Below are 23,278 nucleotides of genomic sequence, written 5' to 3' on the forward strand. Positions count from 1 at the left end.
AAGTGATTTTGACACTAACATCAAAGGATTAGTCTTAGAAGTTACAGGATAATCAGATCCAAATATAAATAAATAATTGCTGGAATACAATGTAAATGTCATGAAATATAAAACACTTTAAGCATATACTATTTATATGGAAAATATTGCACTTTGGAGAGCTCTTAAAGTAGATAATGCTTTTTTTAAGTGCTTATTTCTATTTTTCCACGATACAGAGCAGTGTAGTAAAAGGGCATTAGATTAGGAGTTCAGACACCAGAGCTTTAGTTTTGCCGCTTCCATTTACTTGTTATGCTTTCAAGAGTTCCCAGTCACTTTTTAGCATGATGTTTTCAGCCATGTTATCAAATATCTTCATTGAGGATGAACATAGCCTCAAGTTCAGCTACTACACTGATGACAAATTCTTCAACTTGAAAAGGCTACAAGCCAGACCAAAGTAGAGGGAGTGTTAGTTCAGTGTGTTCTGTTTGCAGATGGTGCATCAATGCAACCTCTGAAACTGAGATATAACAAGGTGTGAGTCGATTCTCTGCTGCTTGTGCTCATTTTGGTCTAACAATTAACACCAAGAAAACCCAAGTGCTCCATCAGTCAGCACCACACCATCTATATATGAAATCATCAATTACAGCAAATGGAGAAGTTTTGAGTACTGTGGACAAATTCACTTGCCTTTGCAGCATACTTTCCAGGGAGAACTTTCCAGGGAGATACACATTGACAGTGGGGTTGGCACTTGCAATGCCAGAACTACTCCATATTTGGGAGGCTCCAAAAGAAAGTGTGGTAGAGAAGAGGTATTAAATTGACCACCAAACTGAAGTTCTACAGAGCTGTCATGCTGACCTCATGGTTATATACGCCTGTGAAACCTGGACAGTCTAACAATGCCATGTCAGGAAACTGAATCACTTCCCATTTAAATTGTCTTAGGAAGATTCTGAATATCACCTAGCAGGAAAAGATACCAGATACTGAGGTCCTTTCTTGAGCTAAATTGTTTAGCATTCCAGCATTACTACAGAGAGCACAACTATGATGGGCTGGACACTTTGTTAGAATGCCAGGTGTACACTTGTCAAACAGACTATTTTATGGAGTACTCACAAGGGGGAAAAGAGCATTCAAACTTTTCTGACAAAAAGATCAGAATTGAATAGAAAAACTGATCTTCAAAAATAAGATTCAAGTGAAGCATAAAAAGATAAATAGGAAAGGGAAATCATAAAGGACTTAATGATGTTGAATTACTTATATTCCTGCATGGGAATAAGATTCTGATAACTCATATGAACTTAGAAGTTAGAAGGAGTGTATATAGAGAGGGTGCAGATGAGAGTCGAATATGAAGGGATAGTGTATTAAAAACCCTAAGGAGGAGTAGACTGGAAAATAAATTATTTCACATGAAAGAGTCAAGAAAAGGATTTTGCGGGAGACTGAAAGAAGGGAGGGAGAGAGGGACTGAGTGGGCCTTACCCTCATCAGAATTGACTCATAGAGGTAATAACATATACAATCAATTAGGTATAGAAATCTATCTTACCCTACAGGAAAGTAGCAGGGTAAGGAGATGAAAGAAAGTGGGAAGGTGTTAAAAGGGGGAGGGAAGATTGATGAAGGAGGGTAGTCAGAAGCAAAACGCTATTAAGGAAGGAAAGGGTGAAAGGAAAAAAGAATATAATAAATAGGGTGAAGAGAATAGGACAGAGGGAAATACAGTTAGCAATAGTAACTATGGAGAAAAATTGTTGAAACAAAGTATCTCTGATAAAGGCCTCATTTCTCAAACAAAGAGACCTGAGTCAAATTTACAAAACATAAGAATCATTTCCCAAATAATAAATGATTTAAAAAATGAACAATTTTTGGATGAGGTTATCAATGCTATATATGGCCATATTAAAAAAATTCTAACTTAATACTGATTGAAGAAATGCAAATTAGAACAATTCTGAGGTACTACCTTATACCTTTTGGATTAGCTAATGGAACAGTAAAGGAAAATGACAAATGTTGGAGGGGATGTAAGGAAAATGAGAGGAGTTTTGTTGAAGGAGTTATGAAATGATTCAACCATTTTGTAGAGCAATTTGGAACTTTGCCCAAAGGGCTATAAAACTATACATACTAGCAATGCTACTATTAGGTCTGTATTCCCAAAGAAATGAAAAAATGGGATGGTAAAGGACCTATATGTATAAAGATATGTTTAATAGTTCTTTTCTGGTAGCAAGGAACTGGAAATTTAGGGTATGACCATAAGTTGGGGAATGACTAAACAAGTTGTGCTATGTGATTGTGATAGAATGCTATTTTGCTATAAGAAATGATGGGCAGGATGCTCTCACTAATACCCGGAAAAACTTTACATGAGCAGATATAATATGAAATATATTGTATACAAGTAACAGCAATATTGTAGGATGATCTGCTGTTGAATGACTAAGCTTTTTTCAGCAGTGCTGTGATCCAAGACAATTCTGAAGGACTCATAATAAAAATGCTTTCCAACCTCAGAGAAAGATTGAAATTAAATTCATTCTGAATACAGATTGAAACCCAGCAACACTGGGTGATGATAAACTATGATAGACTTAGCTCTTCTCAGCAGTTCAGTGGTCAAGAACAATTCTAAAAGACTTGTGATGGAAAATGTCATCTACATCCAGAGAAAAAAATTGGAGTCTGAATGTAGACCAAAGCATACTATCTTCACTTCTTTAAAACTTGTTTGTTTTTCTTTTTTCCCCTTTAGTTCTGATTTTTCTTTCAACAAATTAACTAATATGGAAATATGTTAACATAACTGTACATATCATAACCTATATCAGATTATACCCTGTCATGGGGGGGGCGGGGAGAGAAAGGAGGGAAGTAGAAAAATGTGGAACTCAAAAGTTTACTAAAAGATGAATGTTGAAAACTATCTTTACATGTAATTGAAAAAAATAAAATAGCATTCAATTGTATTCTCCTATTTGAATAACTTTTCCCCCCAGGGAATCACTGATTATATCATAAATTTCCTGCCTAGAAAGATGTTTTAAAAATACAAGCATTCATATTTAGGTCATTTAAATATAGATTTGTTAGTAATTTTTAATTATAACTGGATTTATTATTGATCTGTATGGTTTCTAATTCATTAAAAAATCAATGACTCTGTAGTGTTGACATGGGGTAACTGGGTGGCATAGTGTATAAAGTTTCCAGCCTGGAATCAGGAAGACCTCTTCCTAAGTTCAAATCCAACCTCAGATACTAGCTGTATGAACCTGTGCGAGTCACTTAATTCTATTCATCTGTAAAATGTTCTGAAAAAGAAAAACCACATCAGTATCTCTACCAAGAAAATTCCAAATATGGTCATAAATGACATGAGTGGCATGACTGAAAAAAACTGAAGAACAAAAATGTTATCAATTCTAATGTAAGAATGCCTGACAACTGGTATACAGGATGTGTTCAATGCTTTAACTGAAGGGTAAAACAGGATGGTAAGCTCTTTCCTTAAGCAATTCACTAGCAATATTCATATCAAAAAACAAAACAAATCTACCCCCCCCACGAGTGGTAAAAAAAATAACTAGAGAGATTTACTTGATGCCTACTGCCTTGCTTGTAGTAGAAGTTTGGTAAGTGCCAAGTTACTTTGAAATAAACTGGGAGCAGCTCAATTAAATCACTATTGCAGTTTTGAACATTTGGAAACTACAATATGGACTCAAGGCATATATAATTACAAAGAGGGGATATTATTAATGGCTTTGCAATTCATATGAACCCTCAACTGCAGATTATCAGTGAATGTTCTCTCAATCAGAAAAGTGTAGGAGATGGTTATAATAATGTTTATAATGGGATCCAGGAACTTATCAAATAACATCTTAAAGATATTTTAAAGAATTGAACACATGCAGATGTCATCTTGTATCCTTTAAGGACTAAGTTACTGTTATAAAATCCACTATTGTTGAGTAAATCATTAAGTTACTTTATGTACTACAATTTATATTCTAAGAAAATGAGATAATGTGCATAAAATCCTCTCTGCTTTTTAGTTTGAAAGTTATAAATCTAAAGTTCTATTAAATAATATTTTATGGGAAAGAACTTTGAAAAACAAAGTGCTATGCAAATCTAAGAGATTGGAAATAACTGTTATAAGATAAAAATGCTTAGCATAATATCTGAGGAAATTATACCCAAGGTAGATAAAATACCTTCCATTTACAAAAAAAGAAATTCTCAAGCATAGTCCTTTTCTCTTCCTTATCTAATGTTTACTATATTTATTTGAGATGTCTAAATCTTTCTAAATAATTTCAGAAATCAGGAAAAGTTCTAAAATATAGGTCAAGAAAGATACAACATATGCAACTGTGTTCTTAAGTACAAATAGATTGACTCTTAGTGACTTCAACACTTTCAGGGATCTGCAGTCTCCTTGAACCACCAGAGCCATCACAACTCAGTGGTACCTTGTCCTCTTTATTTTGTGTTCATGCTTATCTGCATATTCTCAAAAGTGTGTCTACAGAATGCATCAGAGGCTTCTCTAGATCTTTATTCTGTAATGACCTATTTAACACCCTGCTATATACTATCTTAGTCTTTCATATACTCAAAGAACCAGTCAAGCTATTCTCTAAATTATGTCTTCCAATACCCAACTTCAAACCTTTGCAGACTGTTTCAGGCACATGGAATGTACTCCTTCCCTACTACTTCATCTTAGAATTCTTCAAGCCTCAATGCCAATGCTCCTGCTTATGAAAAGTCTTTCTTGATATCTTCCCCCGCCAATTATTAATTCTGCTTTCCTCCTCAAATTATCCTGCATTTACTTATCTGTGTCAATGATGTATCTTTTCAGTAAATTAACTTATTTGAGGTCAGAGACTGTTTATTTATTTTGGTTTTTTTTGTCCTTCACTCCCACTTCATAATTATTATTGCAGTTTTTTCTGATAAAAACTGACCATGGAATCTCAGAGTTAGAAGGTACTTCAAAGACAATCTTGTACAACTTGAACAAGAATCCTTCCTTTACTAAAAACTGATTTTATTGACCTTTTTTAAACATCATTTCCTTTGTATCCTTCCCAGTAACTACCAGATAATCATTCTTTATTACAAGCAATTGTAAAAAGAAAAACCAGCAAAAACCAATACAGAGACAAAAAAACTGCCATCATATGCAATGTCCCATTTCTTGGACGCCCAATCTCAGGAAAGGAATAGTAAGATGGGAGATTTATTTCCTTGTATTTGTTCTTTGAGAACAAATTTATTTTATATAGTTCAGTAACTTTTATTTTGTGGCTGCACAGTGGGTTTTTCCTGATATTCACTTTGCATCAGTTCATAAAAGTATAAGAATCCTTCTACAACACATTTGACTAGTGTGCATTCAGCCTTCATTTGTGATTGAAAATTCATTACTCCTAGATGCAGTCCAACCCATTTGGGGAGGATGCCTCTAATTTTCAGGCTTTTTTTCCCTTAATATCCAAACTTGATGCTTGGAAAACTATTATCATTTGCCTTCTAAATTTTCTATTTTCCAAGATTAAGCAGTGAAGAAACAAGAAATAAAGATTCATATGGTGTGAGGGAATGGTTTCCCATCTGCTCAACCTTCTGGTTCCCCTCCTCTGAATGTACCTATTACTTGTCAATGTCCTCCTTTGATGATCTCCTTGATAATGACTTTGTGATGCCTTATGTTCATGATGATGTCATTCACCCTATTTCTCATGTAAGTCATCATTAGTAATATGTCACAATGTTATTAGACCACCAGGCATCTTCCTATTTCCTAATATATTCTTTGGATGCATCTGAAATTGTCAGGTTCTATGATTTACTATAGTCATTGGCATCTGTGGAATAAAACTGATTTCGAAATGTTAGTCATTTATAATCAGTGATATCAGAAAAAAAGGTAAAAAAAATCTTTGAAGTCAACCTAACTGTCAAATGTCAGTATAAAAACTGTTTACCAATCCATTGGCTCTAGATTATTTATGGCTTGAATTTATTTATTTATTGTATTCACATGAATTTCTTGCCAAGGCAGATTGAACAAGGATCACACATAAAATGCTAAACTAGTACCCAGAATGGTTCAAATTTAGTTCATTTCTTTATTTGTTATCATCACGCCAGCTTCCCATGCCATAATAGATTTTTCCCTTAAAGAAAATACTCAAGGTGATAGTGAATAATTACACATCAGGAGGTTCATTAGATTCAGAAAATGACAGCATTTTAAAATGCCCAAATAGTAAGTTATATAAAAATTCATTTTAATTATTTTTCAACCATAAATCTATATTATCTGAATGTTTTCAAAAGCTATTTTAAAATTGACACAATGAATGCAAAGACACTAATTTTATTTATGACTCATTTCCATATTAAAACAACAACAACAACAAAAAGTTTGGAAGTAGAATGTCCTCCTAACTAGCAACTATAGGGCAATCAGTAAGTATTATTCTTTCCAGCTTACTTTAGTTGGCTTATGACAGTACAGCATTTTTTGGTATAGAAATAAGGATAATTCTAGATTACATCTCATTTACCCACCAAATGACTTTGCTCTGCTACATTGGGCTGTTTTATTGTGTGTCTGTGGATGTATCTGTGTAAGAGTGTATTTTAAGTCTTGCCTTAACATATTTTCTATTGTACTCTAAGAAAATGGTATTTTACAACATTGTTATTTATTTCATTTCTTTGGGGAAGGGGAAGGAGAAGAAGTAGGAGAGAAAGATGCATCCTTCATACCTTTGATTAGGAAAAAGCCTAAACTTTATTGTCAATCAATCAATTAAATTTTCCTAGGTATTTATTTGCACCAGTCACTACACTAGGATCTGGGGAGAGACATAAATATCTAAACAGTCCTGGCCCTCAAAGAGTTTGCTGTTTGATCAAAGACAATTCCAAAAGACTTGTAATGAAAAATGTCATCCACACCCAGAGAAAGAAGTTTGGAGTCTGAATGCAGATCATAGCATACTATTTTCACTTTCTCAAATTTGTTCTTTTGTTTCTTCTTTCTTTTTTCTTTTTGTTCTGATTTTTCTTTTACAACATGACTAATATGGAAATATATTTAACTTGATTGTACATATAAAACCTATACCAGATTTCTTATTGTCTTGGGAAGGGAAGAGGTAAGGAAGAAAGAATAAAAAATTTGGAAATCAAAATCTTACAAAAATGAATATTGAAAATTATCATTACATGTAATTGAAAAAACACTTAAGTAAAAAAACTAAATAAATTATAAAAAGGAGTTCACTGTATCAGAAGAAAGACATATACATATGCAAAAAAGCATATATGTAGACCTATCCACATATACATAGAGCAAGGTAAATAAGGAGAGGGAAGATACTAACATTTGAGGGAAGACAGAAGGGTTTCATGCAGATAGTTGCATTTATATGGAAACTTGAAGGAAAACTGGAATTCTGAGAAGCCTAGAAGTGGAGAGAATGCATTCCAATTAAGGTATTCTGATACACGTGAGATTGAAATGCTCTATGATTTAAAACAAAATAATAATAATAATAGCTTTATCTGGTACTTATTATGTGCCAGAAACATATGAATATGCTAAGTGTTTTACAAATATATCATTTGAGCTTCACAATAATCCTATGACATGTTATTTGCATTTTGCAGTTAAGGAAGCTGAGACACAGAGAAAAATTAAGTAATTTGCACAGGCCTTATAGCTAGTAAGTGCCTGAGATGGGATATGAAGTCAGGTTTTCTTGCTTCCAGGCCCAGTGCTCTATTCCCTGTGTCACTTAACTATTTTATATAACTTCAGGGGAATAATGCTGATTTTGAAAAGTTTGATTTTCCAGACAGTGACATCAGATTAAAAGAAGAAAACATGGGCAATACTCAAAATCTCTGAAGGTAACTCAACTGTCAAATGTCATTGTGAATGCAAGATTAACAGCTAACAACTCTCTGGCTCTAGAATACTTCTATTTAAGATCTATTTATTACAATGATAGCAATTAAGGTGTCCCATATGAGGAACAAAGAGAAGGTTGATTTGGCTAAACTATGGAACTCATGAAAGAAAATAATATGTAATATAGCTAGAAGTTAGGATCATGTTGTGAAGAGTTTTGAATACCAAAGAGAGGAATAAATTTGATTCCAAAGGTGATAAAGAATAAATGGAAAATAATGAATAAGAGAGTGACAGAATCAGATCTGTGTTTTAGGAAAATTACTGTGACAGCTCTAGGAAGGATGGCTTGATGAGGGGAGAGAAATAAGGAAAACTAATCAGGAAGCTATTGCAATAATTCAGATGAGAGAAGATGAGTTTCTAAAGTAGAATAGGAGCTAGGGAAGGTCAATAATGAAAGATATGGTGTAGACAAAGAAATGACCAGATGTGATAAATATATGTTATTCTGGGCTGATTTATACTGTTTCTCTTGTCATGTATGTACCCTAACCTTCCAACCTATCCCTGGAAACTTCTTAAGGCAAGGAACTATATCTCATGACCTTTTTTAATCATCATTGACTATTATAATGCCTTCCTCAAGGTAAATTTCCAATTCATATTTATTGGTAATGAATATAAACACAAGCACATGTGATAAAGGTAATAAAAAGATAATTCATAATTCAGGAAGACCAGGTTTGAACCCATTTTGATATTTACTATATGAATGCCTCTAGAAAAGTCACTTAACTTCTGTTTTCCTTAGTTCATTTTCTAGGTCTTATTACTAAGTCAGAGAAGGAGTTCCTATTCTAAAAATTCATGTTGATGAAATCAGTCATTTTCCTTTTATTGAGGGCTCTATCCTCCTTCTAAGTTATTCAAGTTTACCATCCTGGAAGTTCACAACTCCTTCTCTAACACTCCATCAGTTAGTTGTTCTCTCTTGATTCTACCTTTAGAACACCTTTCACTTTTGTCCTATATCATCCAATCATGCAACCACAATTAGAGTCTAAATCCTTATCCTTTCAGGCTTGAAATATTGCAATAGCTACCTAATGTTCTTTCTCCTTTTTCCCTTTTCAATTCATCATTTTCACAGTCAATTAATAATTCTAAAATACTCGAAAACCTTCAGTGACTCTTTTTGCCTTAGGATAGTGGTTCTTTTTATATCATGGATCCATTGGGTAGTCTAATAAAAGCTATGAACTTTGACTCTAAATGATGGGGGGTTTTTTCCAAGGCAATGTGGTTAAGTGGCTTGCCCAAGGCCACACAGCTAGGTAATTATTAAGTGTCTGAGGCCGGATTTGCACTCAGGTACTCCTAACTCCAGGGCCGGTGCTCTATCCACTGCACCACCTAGCCACCCCCTAAATGATGTTTTTAAAAACATAAAATAAAATACATAACAATAAATGAGAAACAGTGTAAATTGATATATGGTTATTCAAATATTTGGATAAATATATAAGGAAAAAAAGACATGTGAAACTCAGGTTAAGAACCTCTATCTTGAAGAAATTCTAAGACTGGTTTTTAGTTTCTATTATCTGGCTCCCAATAACCTTTTCCCATCAATTTCTTATAATCTTCCTTTATTGTTCAATCTGTTTTAGCTAAACTAGCCTACTAGCTATTTTTTAAACTCAATTCTTCTGCCTCTATAACTCTGTCAAGTCTAACCCTCAAACCTAGTATTCACTCCTGTCTTTTTCCTTCACCCTTTAGGATCCGTATCTGTCTTCCTAGCTCATAATACACAGGTCTTTTGGAGATCTTTGGCTGTTAGTGTTCTCTCCACACCTTTATATTGTTTAATACTGTTTTATCTCTTATCTGTATACATGTTGTATTCCTCCAGTAGCATGTAAACTCATTGAGGTCACAATGATTTAATTTTTGACTATTTTACAGAAATATCAATTACAGGATAAACTTGACTGATTTGATTCTAAGAGTTCTGACTATAAGACTGGGTGGTTCTTCCTACTCAAAGAGGATCAAAATGATATCACTATGTTAGGGTCATTGTACAATGTTTCTAACTGTGACTGTTCAGACCAATATGAAAAAAGAGCTACCACAGTTCAGGCATAAATAGTCCATATGAACATCTGGAGTGGAGATGACTCTAAATTTGTCTATCACAGGTTTCTTTTGAGTTACTGCAATTTGGCTTTGCTCATAAAACACAGCACCTTCTTTGATGTGGGTATGCCATGCTGGGCAGTCCTTTGTCAGTGTCTCTAACAATCAATGCCAAAGTTCTTCAGAGAGACCCTGATAGTATCCGAGTATCACTTTCTCCCGCCCCCCCCCCCCAGGTGAGTGGCTACCTTGTGTGAGTTCTTCATAAAATCTGATTTCAATGGAACACCTATTAGAGATCTATCTATATTCACTCCACCTCTGAAAAGTTGATTTTTGAAAAGCTGAAATTTTAAAAATTATTTTCCTACTGATTCAATGTCTATCAAGGCCTGAATTAAATGCCATTCAAAATGAAATGTAAAATTGTATTTAATTTTCATTGCCATTTAGTTTTTCTCATATAAATGAAGTACATTAGCCACAATGCTTATACAAAATAATGAAGAATGTGATGGACTCTCTAAGAGCTTATCATTATCATAAAGATTTCTGAAGAAGCTTTGCCAATAAGCTTTCATCAATTTATATCTTTCAATAAGGGCACTTTTACTTGAGCTTTAGATTCCCCTGAGAAAATAACATCTTTTTTTTTTAAACTATAGTTTCTATATTGATGGCAACCTTGACTAAGACATATTTCAGGAAATATCAAGTATGAAAAGCAATTACCTAAAGCCCAGGATAACAAAAACTTTGCTAAATCCCTGTCGGTTGCTTTGGTGACACTGGTGACTGGGAGCAGCTTTTCTGCTTACAATATACTTTGGGCAGAGGAACCTTGGAGAATTGAATTCACCTCCTTCAACTGTTAAGTGGAAGGAAAATGTGATGCCTTAAGGGGAAGCCAGCTCCCAAAGGATTCCTCAGGGGGAGGACTCTTTTCCCATCTCTTAGTAAATCTCAATGGAGAACTATCTGCTTACAGAAATCTACAGCCTAGGAACCAAAGTATCATAATAAGTTTCACACTCAGCATATTTTATTCTCTAAGTGCTTACTCAATTGTTTGATTTTTTATTTCATTTTCACAACAAATATGAAGAATGATGGGAAGTTGTAAAATATCCCCATATAAAATAATGATCACAGCCCCTTGTACATATAGCCTATCACAGAGAAGAGTCAGGACTAGAGAGTTCTACTTCCTTCATCTCTTGGAAACAGCTTTGCTATTTCTAGTAAATCTTTAATCAAATGGATAAGGAAGGCATTTTATATAAGCCACAAGTAAAAATGTTAATATCCTTAAAGATTCCTCATTAATGCCTATTCCTATCTTATAATCTTCTGCCTTCAGACCAGAATGGAGATTGTCCTGAACCATGGACCCAAGTGCCCCAAGAATAATGGTGTCCCCCAGGATACAAGGCTCCAGCCTGCTCCTCAAGGGCAAGGGAGTAAAACTTATGAAATTGTGCCCTGGGAAATGCCTCTGCAGACCATACAATCTCTTCCTTCTCAGCAGTCAAAACTAGTGGAGACCCAGAAATGTTTTACAACCATAGTCTTTGATACTATAAGATGCTTCATTAGCAAAAGCATGGATAGTTTTATTATTACAAATAATACTAAAGAAGCTACATTAGCATCTTTCTGGCCACTGTACCTTCAGGACAACTGGGCCTAAGTGATTTCAAGTCAAAACTTGTATCTGCCCTATTAGGATTTGATCTCTTTAAACAGGGACTATCTTACCTTTCTAACTCCAAAGCTTGGCATAGAGTTTTGCTCAATAAATGCTTGTTCATTCTTTTATTTATTCATTTTTATTAACATATCTAAGACTCACAAAGTAACTCCTAGACTTTTCAATATTCATTTTTGTTCTCAATTTCTTTATGATTTTTGTGTTTCATTTTTTTGCAAGGCAATGGGGTGACTTGGTCAAGGTCACACAGCTAAGTAATTATGAAGAGTCTGAGGTAGATCAGAATCTGATGAACACTACATTCACTCATCTAGGACTTGCTCAACCCTTCAGTGCAACAACCAGGGACAATTTTTGGTTATCTGAAATGGAGAATATCTGTATCCAGAGAAAGAATTATGGACTTTGAACAAAGACCAAAGACTATTACCATCAAATTAGGAAAAAAATGTTATGTTATTAAGTAATTTTACTATCTCATACTTTATTTTTCTTCCTTAAGGATATGATTTCTCTGTCATCACATTCAACTGAGAGCAATGTATAACATGGAACCAATGTAAAGACTAACAGAATGCCTTCTGTGGGGGGTGGGGGGAGGGAAGCAAGAATGGGAGAAAAGTTATAAAACTCAAAATAAATAAAATCTTAAACAAAATAACTCATCTATGTCTTTCCCTTAATTGTAATTCCTCATACTGAAAATGACTAATCTATAAACATGGCTAACACAAATATGTATGTACAATATTTACCTGACTGCCACTGAGGGGAGGAGGGTGGAAGGAAATTTTATAACTTAAAAATATACATACACATTTGGATGAATGTTGAATGTTGAAAAACTTTCATAGCATGTATTAGAAAAATAAAATATCAATTAAAAAAAGAGTCTGAGGCAGGGCAGTTAGGTGGTACAGTGGATAAAGCACCAGACCTAGAGTCAGGACCTGAAATCGGCCTCAGACATCTAATAATTACCTAGCTGTGTGACCTCTTTTTTAAAAAAGAGTTAGGCCGAATTTGAACTCCGATTCACCTCACTGCCCCCCCGCCGTGTTTCATTTCTCAGAGGATTACAAAGTATTACTTTTCAGATTCTTCTCTTTTTTTTCTTTGCAAGGAAAGGTAGATAAATAAGATGTTCTATTACATTTTGAACTTTTGATATGGTATATTCTTAAATTATTTTAATTCCTTTATTCCTTTTCATTTTCTGAATTCCTTTTTGCTATTTTATTGCTGACTATTCTTTTACAATATCTCAGAGAAAGGGACCTCAAATGTCATCTAGTCCCATCAATATCAATATGTTAAAAAGGAAAAATGATATGGTGGAAAGAATTAGTACCTCTAAGCATGTTATAACTTCTCTGAGGTGCAGGTATTTGAGTAGATGGCATCTATGATACTTTGATTTCTAAAACATCTCTGACAAATTGTTATTCAATCTTTGCTTGAAGACCTCCAGAGAGAAGGAACCCAGATTCTTCTAAGACAGCCCGTTTTTTTTTTACTTCTGAATTAATCTAAATTATGAAGTTTTATTTGCTTTTTTTAAAAACTTCTTTATAACTTTTGTTATTCTCAATTCTATTTTCTTGGGACAAGTCAAACAACTCTAAAATATCTTCCATATGTATCTTCAGATACTTAAAAATAGCTATCATGCTCTCCCACAAGCCTTTTCTTAAGTGGTTTTTGCAATTCAGAATATTTGATCTCAAAAGGAAAATTTCTCACTGCAGCAGAAATGTCATTAAGAGTACTGGTATGGGCTCAAAGATTTCCTTCAAAGCATTATCAGTCATTTCATATACAAGACTACCTTCATACCTTCACAATGGAGCAATTTCCATCTTACAAGAAGCCATTAATTAGATAAAAGGACAGATATATATTTCAGGTGTGATTTTCACTGGTTTTATCATGAACTATTTTTAATTGGGTTGTGAGGGGAACAGTTGCAAGGAAAGAGGAGAGCACTGAAGCCTACACAGTTGGCCAGAGTGCCAGAGTTCCAGGCACAGTGAACTGCTTCCATATGGCACACCACTGGCTCTGGCAACAAAAGCTGATAATTGAACACTCTGTCCTGTCTCAAACATGTGCAAAACTAGAACTTTAATCAAAGAGTCCAATAAAAGACTACTTTATTCAGATTAGTTTTGATTTCTCCAAAAATACACAATTGGTCCTTCCAGTGGAAAGGGTTTATTTAAAGAGGTAGGATTAAAGTCTCACTTCAACATTTCTAGGAGTCAACCTGTTTTCATGTCTGTACTTCATTAATTTAGGTTTGATGTTAGAATTAAATAAAAGTGCTTAGTCACACTTAGTCATAGTAGGGAAAAGATAACCATCAAGAATATTCCAGCACTTATCTTGGGTAGGCATCCATTTACGGAAATATGTCTGGTCAGGCAGCATGTAGAGTCTGATATGATTTTTAGAGCAGTCTCCAAGTTGGAAGGACCCTGACATCATATGAGTAGGCCTGGTCAAAGATGATAGCAGTGGCGCTGGGTACAGGGAGAATTAGTCTCCTAAACTAATCGAGTCTTAGGGACAGTTTAGGGAAAAACTGGCTTAATTCATGTTTCATGAGGATGGAAGAAATTCTTGTTGACATAATTTTTATCCCAACATTAGGATGATTGGTAGTCATGGCATTTGAAACAAAATATAGAAAGACCAGATTCCCATTCCATTCTTTTAAATGTGGAATTCACTCACTAAGTGGCTTTGAGTCAAACAATAGAATCTATGTTCCTATCTATTACTACCTGAAAATTTTAAATCAAAGCATCTATTTCATGGAGTTATAATTAGAATTGATATCTATAAAATTGTCATATCTTTAGTTGCATAATATCCTTATAAGGCATTTACCCCTAGTACTAATAGAGTTCCAATATTAAAACTGCCAGCAGTACCATGTATGAATTAAAAATATGATGAAAGTGCATGTTAATTATCCACTTAAAATATAGCTAAGCAATTTGCTCAACTCTTTAAATAGAGAAGCACAATTATAGTCTGCCTTTGTAGTCCCTTCCAAGAGGGTGGTGGGTGGGGAGTAGCTGAATACTACTTGTGTAGCTTTTTTTTCTGGAAATTGAATGTATGGTGGTATAGCTTTTATCAAGAATAAAAATAAATACTTGTAATAACTGGTCATCTTGACTAATGCTTCCTGAATTCCTCAAAGTAGAATGTTTCTTCTAAAGGAACTCCTGGCTTAGGTAAGCATTGTAGGAGCAAGAAAACATGAGTCCCCTTAACTTTGTAAAGGGTTTAGTGCAGTAATCCAATAAAGAATATATTCTAAGGGCAGCTAGGTGGTGCAGTGGTTAAAGCACCAGCCCTGGAGTCAGGAATACCTGGGTTCAAATCCGGTCTCAGACACTTAATAATTACCTTGCTGTGTGGCCTTGGGCAAGCCATTTGACCCTATTTGCCTTGTAAAAAACTAAAAAAAAATACATTCTGGTTGCAATCCATTGAAAAACAATACTTCCCACCAATTTCAGACCTTATTCACTCAGCTTTGCAAGCTAGGTATAATTCTAGCCTCTCCCTAATCCTACATGTCCAATTGGTTGCAGAATCTTGTCAATTCTAATTCTATAATATATGGCTCCTCCATCTCCACTCACACAGCCATTCCAATGCAGATCCTCATTTCTTTTCCCCGGATAACAAACTGTATTAGCTCTAATTTGGCCTCTTCTACATCAAGCTTCATTCTCATTCCATTCTGCCTTCCACACAACTAACAAACTGATTTTCTTAAAGTGTTTTTGTGGTTTGTTGCTTAGTCATTTCCATTATGTCCGACTTTCCATGATGTAATTTGGGGTTTTCTTAGCAGAGATATTGGAGTTGTTTGCCATTTCCTTCTCCGGGCAACTGAGACAAAGAGTTAAATGACTTGCCCAGGATCACACAGCTAGAAAGTGTCTGAGACAGGATTTAAACTCAGGTTTTCCTGTCTCTCTACCCAGTGATCTAGCCACTGGCCTACCAAGCTGCCCAAACTATTCCTAAAGTATAGTTCTAACTATTTCACCTTTCTAACTCTTAGGCAATAAATTTCAGTTGCTTCCTAATACCTCTAGCAACAAATATAAAATCTTTCTTTGGTATTTGAGCTCTCATTACTTTGATTGTGTTTTTTTGAAATTATCTTAATTTCTAAATATATGATCTCTGTTCAAAATAAAGAGCAGTCTTATTTTTTTTTCATCATTTAATTTTGCCTTCCCCAGTTAGGGGAAGCATGTATAACACAGAAAGAATATATGTATAAAAATTTATAAAATCAGAGATAATTAAGATTGTTAAGACTTCCAAAAAAAGGTAAAGGCAATTGGAAAATTTAACAGGAAATTTAATATTGAGTGTGACTTGAAACAGAAGATTAAATAATCAAGATTTGAATGTGACTTAAACATTGATCTTAAATGTTTTTTTCTTTCCAGCAGACATTCCACATGATGGGAAAATGGTTAATTTGACTCTCAGATAACATAAGGAAAAATCCTGAATTCCATTACTTTGTTCCAATATTTTTATGAGGTCTGTTTAGGTATATAATTTGAGTTCAGAACTAGAAATTGGGCATGTGCACAAAAAGCAATGAAATTACTTACTTCCTGTTCTGAAAGCAGTTGTCATATAATGTAATCCAAGTATTTCCAATCTTCTTCCCTCCTTTTGGGCTAGATTCTACATGTTGCAAAGAAGAGGCCATGATAGTGGGAGTGATTTGGGAAATAGGCAGAAGGAAAAAAAGAGCACTTATTCTTAAGAGTCAGAAGACCAAAGCTTCTAAGAAGAGTTTGTTTTGAGTCCTAATTCCAACATTGATTAGATGTGTGACCTTGGATAAGTCAATTAACCTGAGTTTACTCCTCTGTAAAATGATAATGTTGCACTATTGACATCAAAGGAACATTGGAAAAAAACTCTGAATGTCTTAAATGCTCTGTGTGTGTGTGATTGTGTGTGTGTGTGTGTGTGTGTGTGTGTGTGTTTCTCTGTATGTATTGTGTACTACAGTCAAAAAAAGAATCAGGTCCTCAGATTGAGTTCCAACAAGACCTATATGTATTTTGATGCCTTTCTACCTCCTCCCCATTTTTACAAACTTCTTGAAAGCAAATGAGGTTTTATAGCAACTACTACAATTCTAGATTATTTCATTCCATTCATTAATGCAAGGAAAAATATTTATAAATATTGTTAAATTAAAAAAAAGAATGAGTTTTGATTAAATTTGTCTAAAATTTTTGGTGCTTTAAATTATAGACTAGAAAAGTAGTGTGAGAAACGTTTTTGGGTTTAAAGTTTTAATTACTAAACTTTCTAAAAATTATTTCTCTCCCAAAACTCTCCACTTGGGACAGATAGGTGGCACAGTAGATAGAGCACCAGCCCTGGAGTCAAGAAGAACTGAGCTCAAATGTGTCAGACACTTAAAACTTGGGACCTTGGACAATTTAATAACCTCATTGCCTTACAAACACCAAAAAATCAAAACAAAACCCTCTATTAATCATCATTTCTTATTGATAAATTCAATTCAATAAAGATTACTAAACACTTACTACTTATCTATACTATGTAAAAGAAAATCCTTAGGTCCAATTAGAAATAATACAAAGTAACATTGTTTTTCATTTCCTAAAAAATGGTGGTACCCTTCAAATTGTTGTTACATTCTAACATGAAGCTGAATAAAGATAGAACTGTAGGCTTTGAAAATAAATCATTGATTAGATAGATATAACCTGCTCTTTCTATTAAATTTCAAATACCTATACTTTTGCAATTGCCATAACAAGAAAGCTGCTCAGAAAAGGTTATCCTTCTTTTGTCATATACAAACAAGTAACAAGAACAATAGACAACATTTAGATATTGTTTTAAAGTTTGTTAAATGCTTTACAAAGTTATCTTATCTGATCTTCACAACAACTTTATGTAACAAGAGTTATTATCACCTTCAATTTACAGATTAAGAAACTGAGGCAGAGACATGTGAAACATCTTGACCAGAGTCACAAAGATATGAATATCAATTCTCACTTTGAGAAATATTTGCTATAGATAAAGAAAATCATCTTTCAATGCTGAATTTCCTTCTAAACTTCAATGAAATTCCTAAAAGCAAATTAAAACTTCAGACCTTTATTTATAGCATTAGCTGCTTAAAACATTCAAATTAAGCTGCACCTAAAAGAAATTATTGAATTAATTCAATTGTAAATGCTTTTCACTCATTTTGTCCTGATCCTTAAAACACTAAGACTTTTTTCTTGTTAAAAGGAAAAAAATGTCATAGCTTTGGAACATGGAATTTGGAAAATTTCCTAATTTCAGCACCAAGATGTTATTTACTTTAAAGAATATTAATATGATCTTTTGAGTCATGGCTTATGGGAACAAGTTGACTAGGCTATTTATATCATGAGCATGCAAAAATAATAGAAAATATATTTGTAAACCAGTTTGGAATTTAGATTATAAGGAAATAAATTTTCCTATCAAGAGCAACAATAGTAGGTGATATAAATTCCTTAAAGGCAAGAAATGCATTCCTGAAAATGACAAGGAAGTGAGGATGAATATAAAGCCTTCTATTTCCATTCACACGTAAATACATCAGAGAATTGTAGAGGAAGTAGATACATTTCAGTACTGTAGTCTGAGGAAAACCTCTTCATCTCAGAAAAACTAACATTAGAACAGAGACAGTTATGAGGTTGTTTAGGTAGATAAACAAGGATAAACTTTATTATTTCTTGAAGGAAAACTTCACTGTCTTAGAGATTTCCTTCCCAAATAGAATATTCTGATAAAATTAATTGTTTCCACTGGAACAAACCTGATCTTTATCAATTTTTGACACTGTGATTAACATTCTCCTCCAAATCACCTGAAATCTGGTTCCTATTATCAACCCTATAATAAGGAAAGTGACCAAGCAGCCTCATTTGACAGGCTGATTGAGCTTTTCTTTTTCTGTCTAATTTTACCATAATACTGTATAAGACCCCTTAAATGTCTATATCTCCTGCTCTGAAGGGCCTCTGTTATCCACCTAACAAAAGTCTATCAAATGATGCTAAGTAAACTCTTTATCATCTACGTTTGCTTCTTGATTTATTGTCCTCCTGTCAAATGGACCAAGGTAGGAAAATGTACTTCTCAAATGAGTCTTAAATAAGGAATTTTCACAACAAAATTCTCCATATTTTGAGCATATCTAATTTTTTTCATGAGGGGGAGAGAAGGAGAAGCATTAAGAACTGGTCTGAAAGTAGTAAAACACAGGGCAGATTACCATTTCTGTATTCCTAATTGTCTATTTACTTCCCTCCCACTAAAAAAATTCTTGAATATAAGCATTTATGAGTTATTAATATAGAAAGGAAAAGTAGTTGAGATGTGGAAGCAAGAGGCCAGAAGCTGCTACCAGAAATCCTTTCGAAGGCACCAGCCTCTCACTCTAGAGTTACCTGCAGCACCCGGAAGGGTCAGGACTCAGGTGGCCTAAGCTGATTGTGCTGGAGGGAAGGAAAAGTAAGAGTCAGATTAAACCATTTTGTGACAGAACTATGCTGAGGAATGGGATTATGTGGGTGCCTTTCTCTACTTTTAAGCTTTTGTGTTCCCTCACCTTGTTGCAGGGCAGTTGTAAGTCAACCAAAACTTTGAGAACACCAAAAGGCTAGGCAATGATGAGTCATGTCATAAAACCAGTGAGAGCCAGGCCCTAAAACACCATCTGAGTCCTCCATCATTTGGGAGAGTCTGTCTATGTCAGAGGATGTTTGGCCCTTACCAGATCCCAAGACTCAACATAAAGAGAGTTTGGAGAGTGACTGAACATTCTTCTAGAGCAACACAAAAATTCATGAATTATTAATGGTTATTTTACAAAAAAAAATTATTTTGGAAACCATAATTCATATTTAAGACCCCTATTGAGAGCTCAGAAGGACACTAATGATTTTTATCAAATTTCCACATCATCAATGAGTTTTAGCAAAAGATGAAATATCTTAGATATTAATAGAAAAAAAGAAGTGATCATTATATGAAACAATAAAACTTGACTAAAAAAAGGAACCAAAACCTTTACACGTTACATTTTTGTCTGATGTCTATCTTTATTCATTATGGAAATTTCACTCAATCCCTTCCATGAAAATACATGAATATTAAAGAAGAAAATCTAATCCATACCTGGGACTGTGCATTGATATTGGCTCCTTCTTTAACCAGAACTTTGACAACTTCAGCTTGTCCAGCCAAAGATGCAATGTGTAGAGCTGTATTTCCCTTCTGTTTGAGAGAACAAAAAAAAAATAAAAATAGAAAAAAGTTAAAGTATCCCAATATTTCCTTTGTGGTAAAAATCTTAGCTTTCCTCAGAATGATTGTTTTCTTAATAGAATAATAAATACTTGCTAGATATTTTATGTAGTCATGATCCTGCCCCCCAAATATTTCAAAATTAGACAAAGACAAGGATGCTCTGAAGCCAGTTTTAACCAACTGAAACTGATTATCAAAGTTGTATGTTTTGGGCATTTATATGACAGAAATCAGCAAAGACTTAAAGTGCTTTTTAAGTACTGTTGAAAGTCAGCAGGAATAGAGAAGGTTCATAGAATGATGAGTGCAAAAAAAAACAGATTTCAATATTGCCTCAGTGAAACTTGAAGCTATAAGTGATAGATAATAGATTCTAGAGTTGCAAGTGAAAAATGATTCCAGTATGGAGACAGAGATTGGAGAAGGCACTCAGCAGCAGCTCAATTGGTTTGGGCTGAGAAAAGTGTAAATTAAGCATAGTGTAGGTCAACTCAGCTCAGGAGTAGAAGCATCTATTCAAGAAAAAAGACAGTTTCAGCAAGGAATTTTTATGGATGAGATCTCCTGAGACAGAAAGAGTATGATAAAATTTACAGTTCCAGAGTTACTGTGGCCAGATGGGTTTCCCCACTAATACTGTCTGCTTTGAAGTTTTCCTTAAGTGTTATACCCATTCTCCCCAAAAGATAGAATACACTGGTGTTATATAGCTCTCTTCATATGGACTATACTTCCCTATAATACTCTATTGACACTAATTCATCAATACTCATGGTGTTATTCTTTATTTTGTATTACAATAAAGTGGTATATTTTAGATCTAAAAGTCTAGTTTGAGTGGCAAGTTTTATGCGAATAGAAGTACATCAATAGGGACTTGAGAACTAAAGCAGTGAGCAGGCAAAGTGCATTACCTCATAGCAGGATTAAACTATATGGTAACATGTAATCCTTCTCTTGGAACTTAGACCTGACTATAGGAGGGAGGCTAGACTAGAGTGAATGAACTAGCCCAGAGAGTGAGTGGGTATTCATATATTCTTTGTGAAGGTTGGTGGAACTACTGCATGACTAGCCATACCACACAGCCTGCTATATTTACATTTTAAGGGAAGCAATATTGTACTCATTCATTTACTCAAAAGTAAATTTATTTATTTGTTTGTTTGCTTGTTTATTTATTTATCAAGAATTTATTTAGGGTCTATAATGTACCAGGCATGGGGATGCAGATTCTAGGTTTATTCCTACTGACCTGAAGCAATCCTCTGCCCTCAATGGGTTGCATCTTCATTGAGATAAACAGAATGCCTTTATAAATAAATACACATTCAGAGGAGCAAAAGGAAGGATACTAACAGCTCAAGGAATCAGGAAAGGTTCCTTATTTTAAACTGATCTGTGAAAGAAATCATAAATTCTAAAAAGTTGAGATGAGAAGGGAGTAAATTCCAGGAATGGAGGTGGGGAGAGGTGGGGTACACCGTGTACAAGGACATGGAAAGGGGATATGGAATGTTGTATTGAAGGGCAGAAGGCGGGTCAGTTTGGCTGAAACAGAGAGTGAGTGAAGGGGAATAAATGAAGCTAGAAAGGTAGAATGGAGCCAGATCATAACTAACTTTAAATGCCAAAAAGATCTCATATTTTATCCTAGAAGGAAGAGTCACTGGAAATTTTTGGCAAAGTGTGTGACATGATCCAATCTGTACTTTAGGCATGTCAATCTGGTAGCTATATGGAAGAAAGATAAAAAAAAGAGACTGAATTCAGGGAACAAAGTAGGAGTGTATTATAACAGTTCAGATTACAAACAAATAAAACTAGATAAGTAACTAGCCCTGGGAACCAATTATGAAGAGGTGATAACTAAATCCACAGAAGCTAAAGAAATAACCACTTAGGAAGAAAAGAATGAAAAAAAAGTAAAAGTAAAAGCAATTCTACTAGATGGCTTCTCGACTCTTTCCCAAAGATTATTAAATCCTATCACCTCCAATTTCTCACTTCCCACTCCTTTTTCAATCCCTTGTATTTAGAGTTCATCATTAAAATAAAAGTCCTCTCCAAGGTTTGCAGTGTCTTTACTACTAAATTCAATAAGCCTTCCTCAGCCTGCATTCTCTTAATAGTCATTCTACTTGACTGAATTTTCTGGTCACTCAGTCTACTTTTGTTGGCCTGTCCCTCTCTCTAAGCATGAGTGTCTATCAAGACTGTCCTAAATTCTCTTCTCTTCTTTCTTCATATCCTTTTTCTTAGTGATTTCATCAAAAACCACTGGATCAATTATCATATCTTCTGCAAATGACTCAAAAATCTACATATTAAGGAGCAGCTAGGTGGTGCAATGGGTGAATAGAACACCGGCCCTGGGGTCAGGAGGACCTGATTTCAAATCTAACCTCAGACATTTAATAACTGCCTAGCTGTGTGACTTTGGGCAAGTCACTCAACCCCATTGCCTTAAAGTAAAAATAAAATTTTTTCTTAAATCTACATAATAAAACTCAATTTATTCTCTGAGTTCCATTATCATATTACAAATTGTCTACTAAAATTTTCTCTGTATGTCCCAAAGGTAGCTCAAACTTAACCATGCCCAAAATAAAACCATTTATTCTTTTCCCCAAATTTAACCCTTTTCCCAACTTCTCTGTTTACATTGAGGGCATAATGATATTTAAGAGTTTTCCAGATTTGCATCATCAATGCTGTGTTTAACTTTCTCCTCTCCCCACTAATTCTCATGTCCAATCAAGTGTCAAGTCTTGTCAACTATATCTCCACAACCTGATTTTCTCTCCTCTAAAATAGACTCCACCACTGTCCAGGCTTTCATCACAATTCATTTTAACTACTGTAATAGCTTCCAGATTAGTCTCCTTGTACTTAGTATCTTCCTTCTTCAAACTATCCTCTACACAGCTGCTAAATTGCTATCACTAATGGACAGGTTTGACTGTGTTCCTCCCCGGTTAAATAAACTCTCATTATTTCAATGTATTGTACCATAAAGCAATTACAAACATTTACATATTCTATAAATACAGGGCATCATTATTAATTTATTGTCAGGC

General features: G+C 34.3%; 1 protein-coding gene across 45 annotated transcripts in view; it reads right to left on the minus strand.

The window, feature by feature from the left end:
- The window catches only part of ANK2 (ankyrin 2), a 752,311-nt gene that overhangs the window by 187,366 nt on the left and 541,667 nt on the right, over nucleotides 1-23,278 (minus strand). For all 45 annotated transcript variants that reach the window (XM_074228643.1, XM_074228650.1, XM_074228654.1 and 42 more), the window contains one exon: nucleotides 20,067-20,165. In XM_074228643.1, coding sequence (XP_074084744.1) covers nucleotides 20,067-20,165 — 99 coding nt within the window. The remainder of the gene's footprint in view (nucleotides 1-20,066; nucleotides 20,166-23,278) is intronic.

Source organism: Macrotis lagotis, chromosome 3 (assembly GCF_037893015.1).
Source record: "Macrotis lagotis isolate mMagLag1 chromosome 3, bilby.v1.9.chrom.fasta, whole genome shotgun sequence".
In the NCBI taxonomy this organism is placed as follows: Eukaryota; Metazoa; Chordata; class Mammalia; order Peramelemorphia; family Peramelidae; genus Macrotis; species Macrotis lagotis.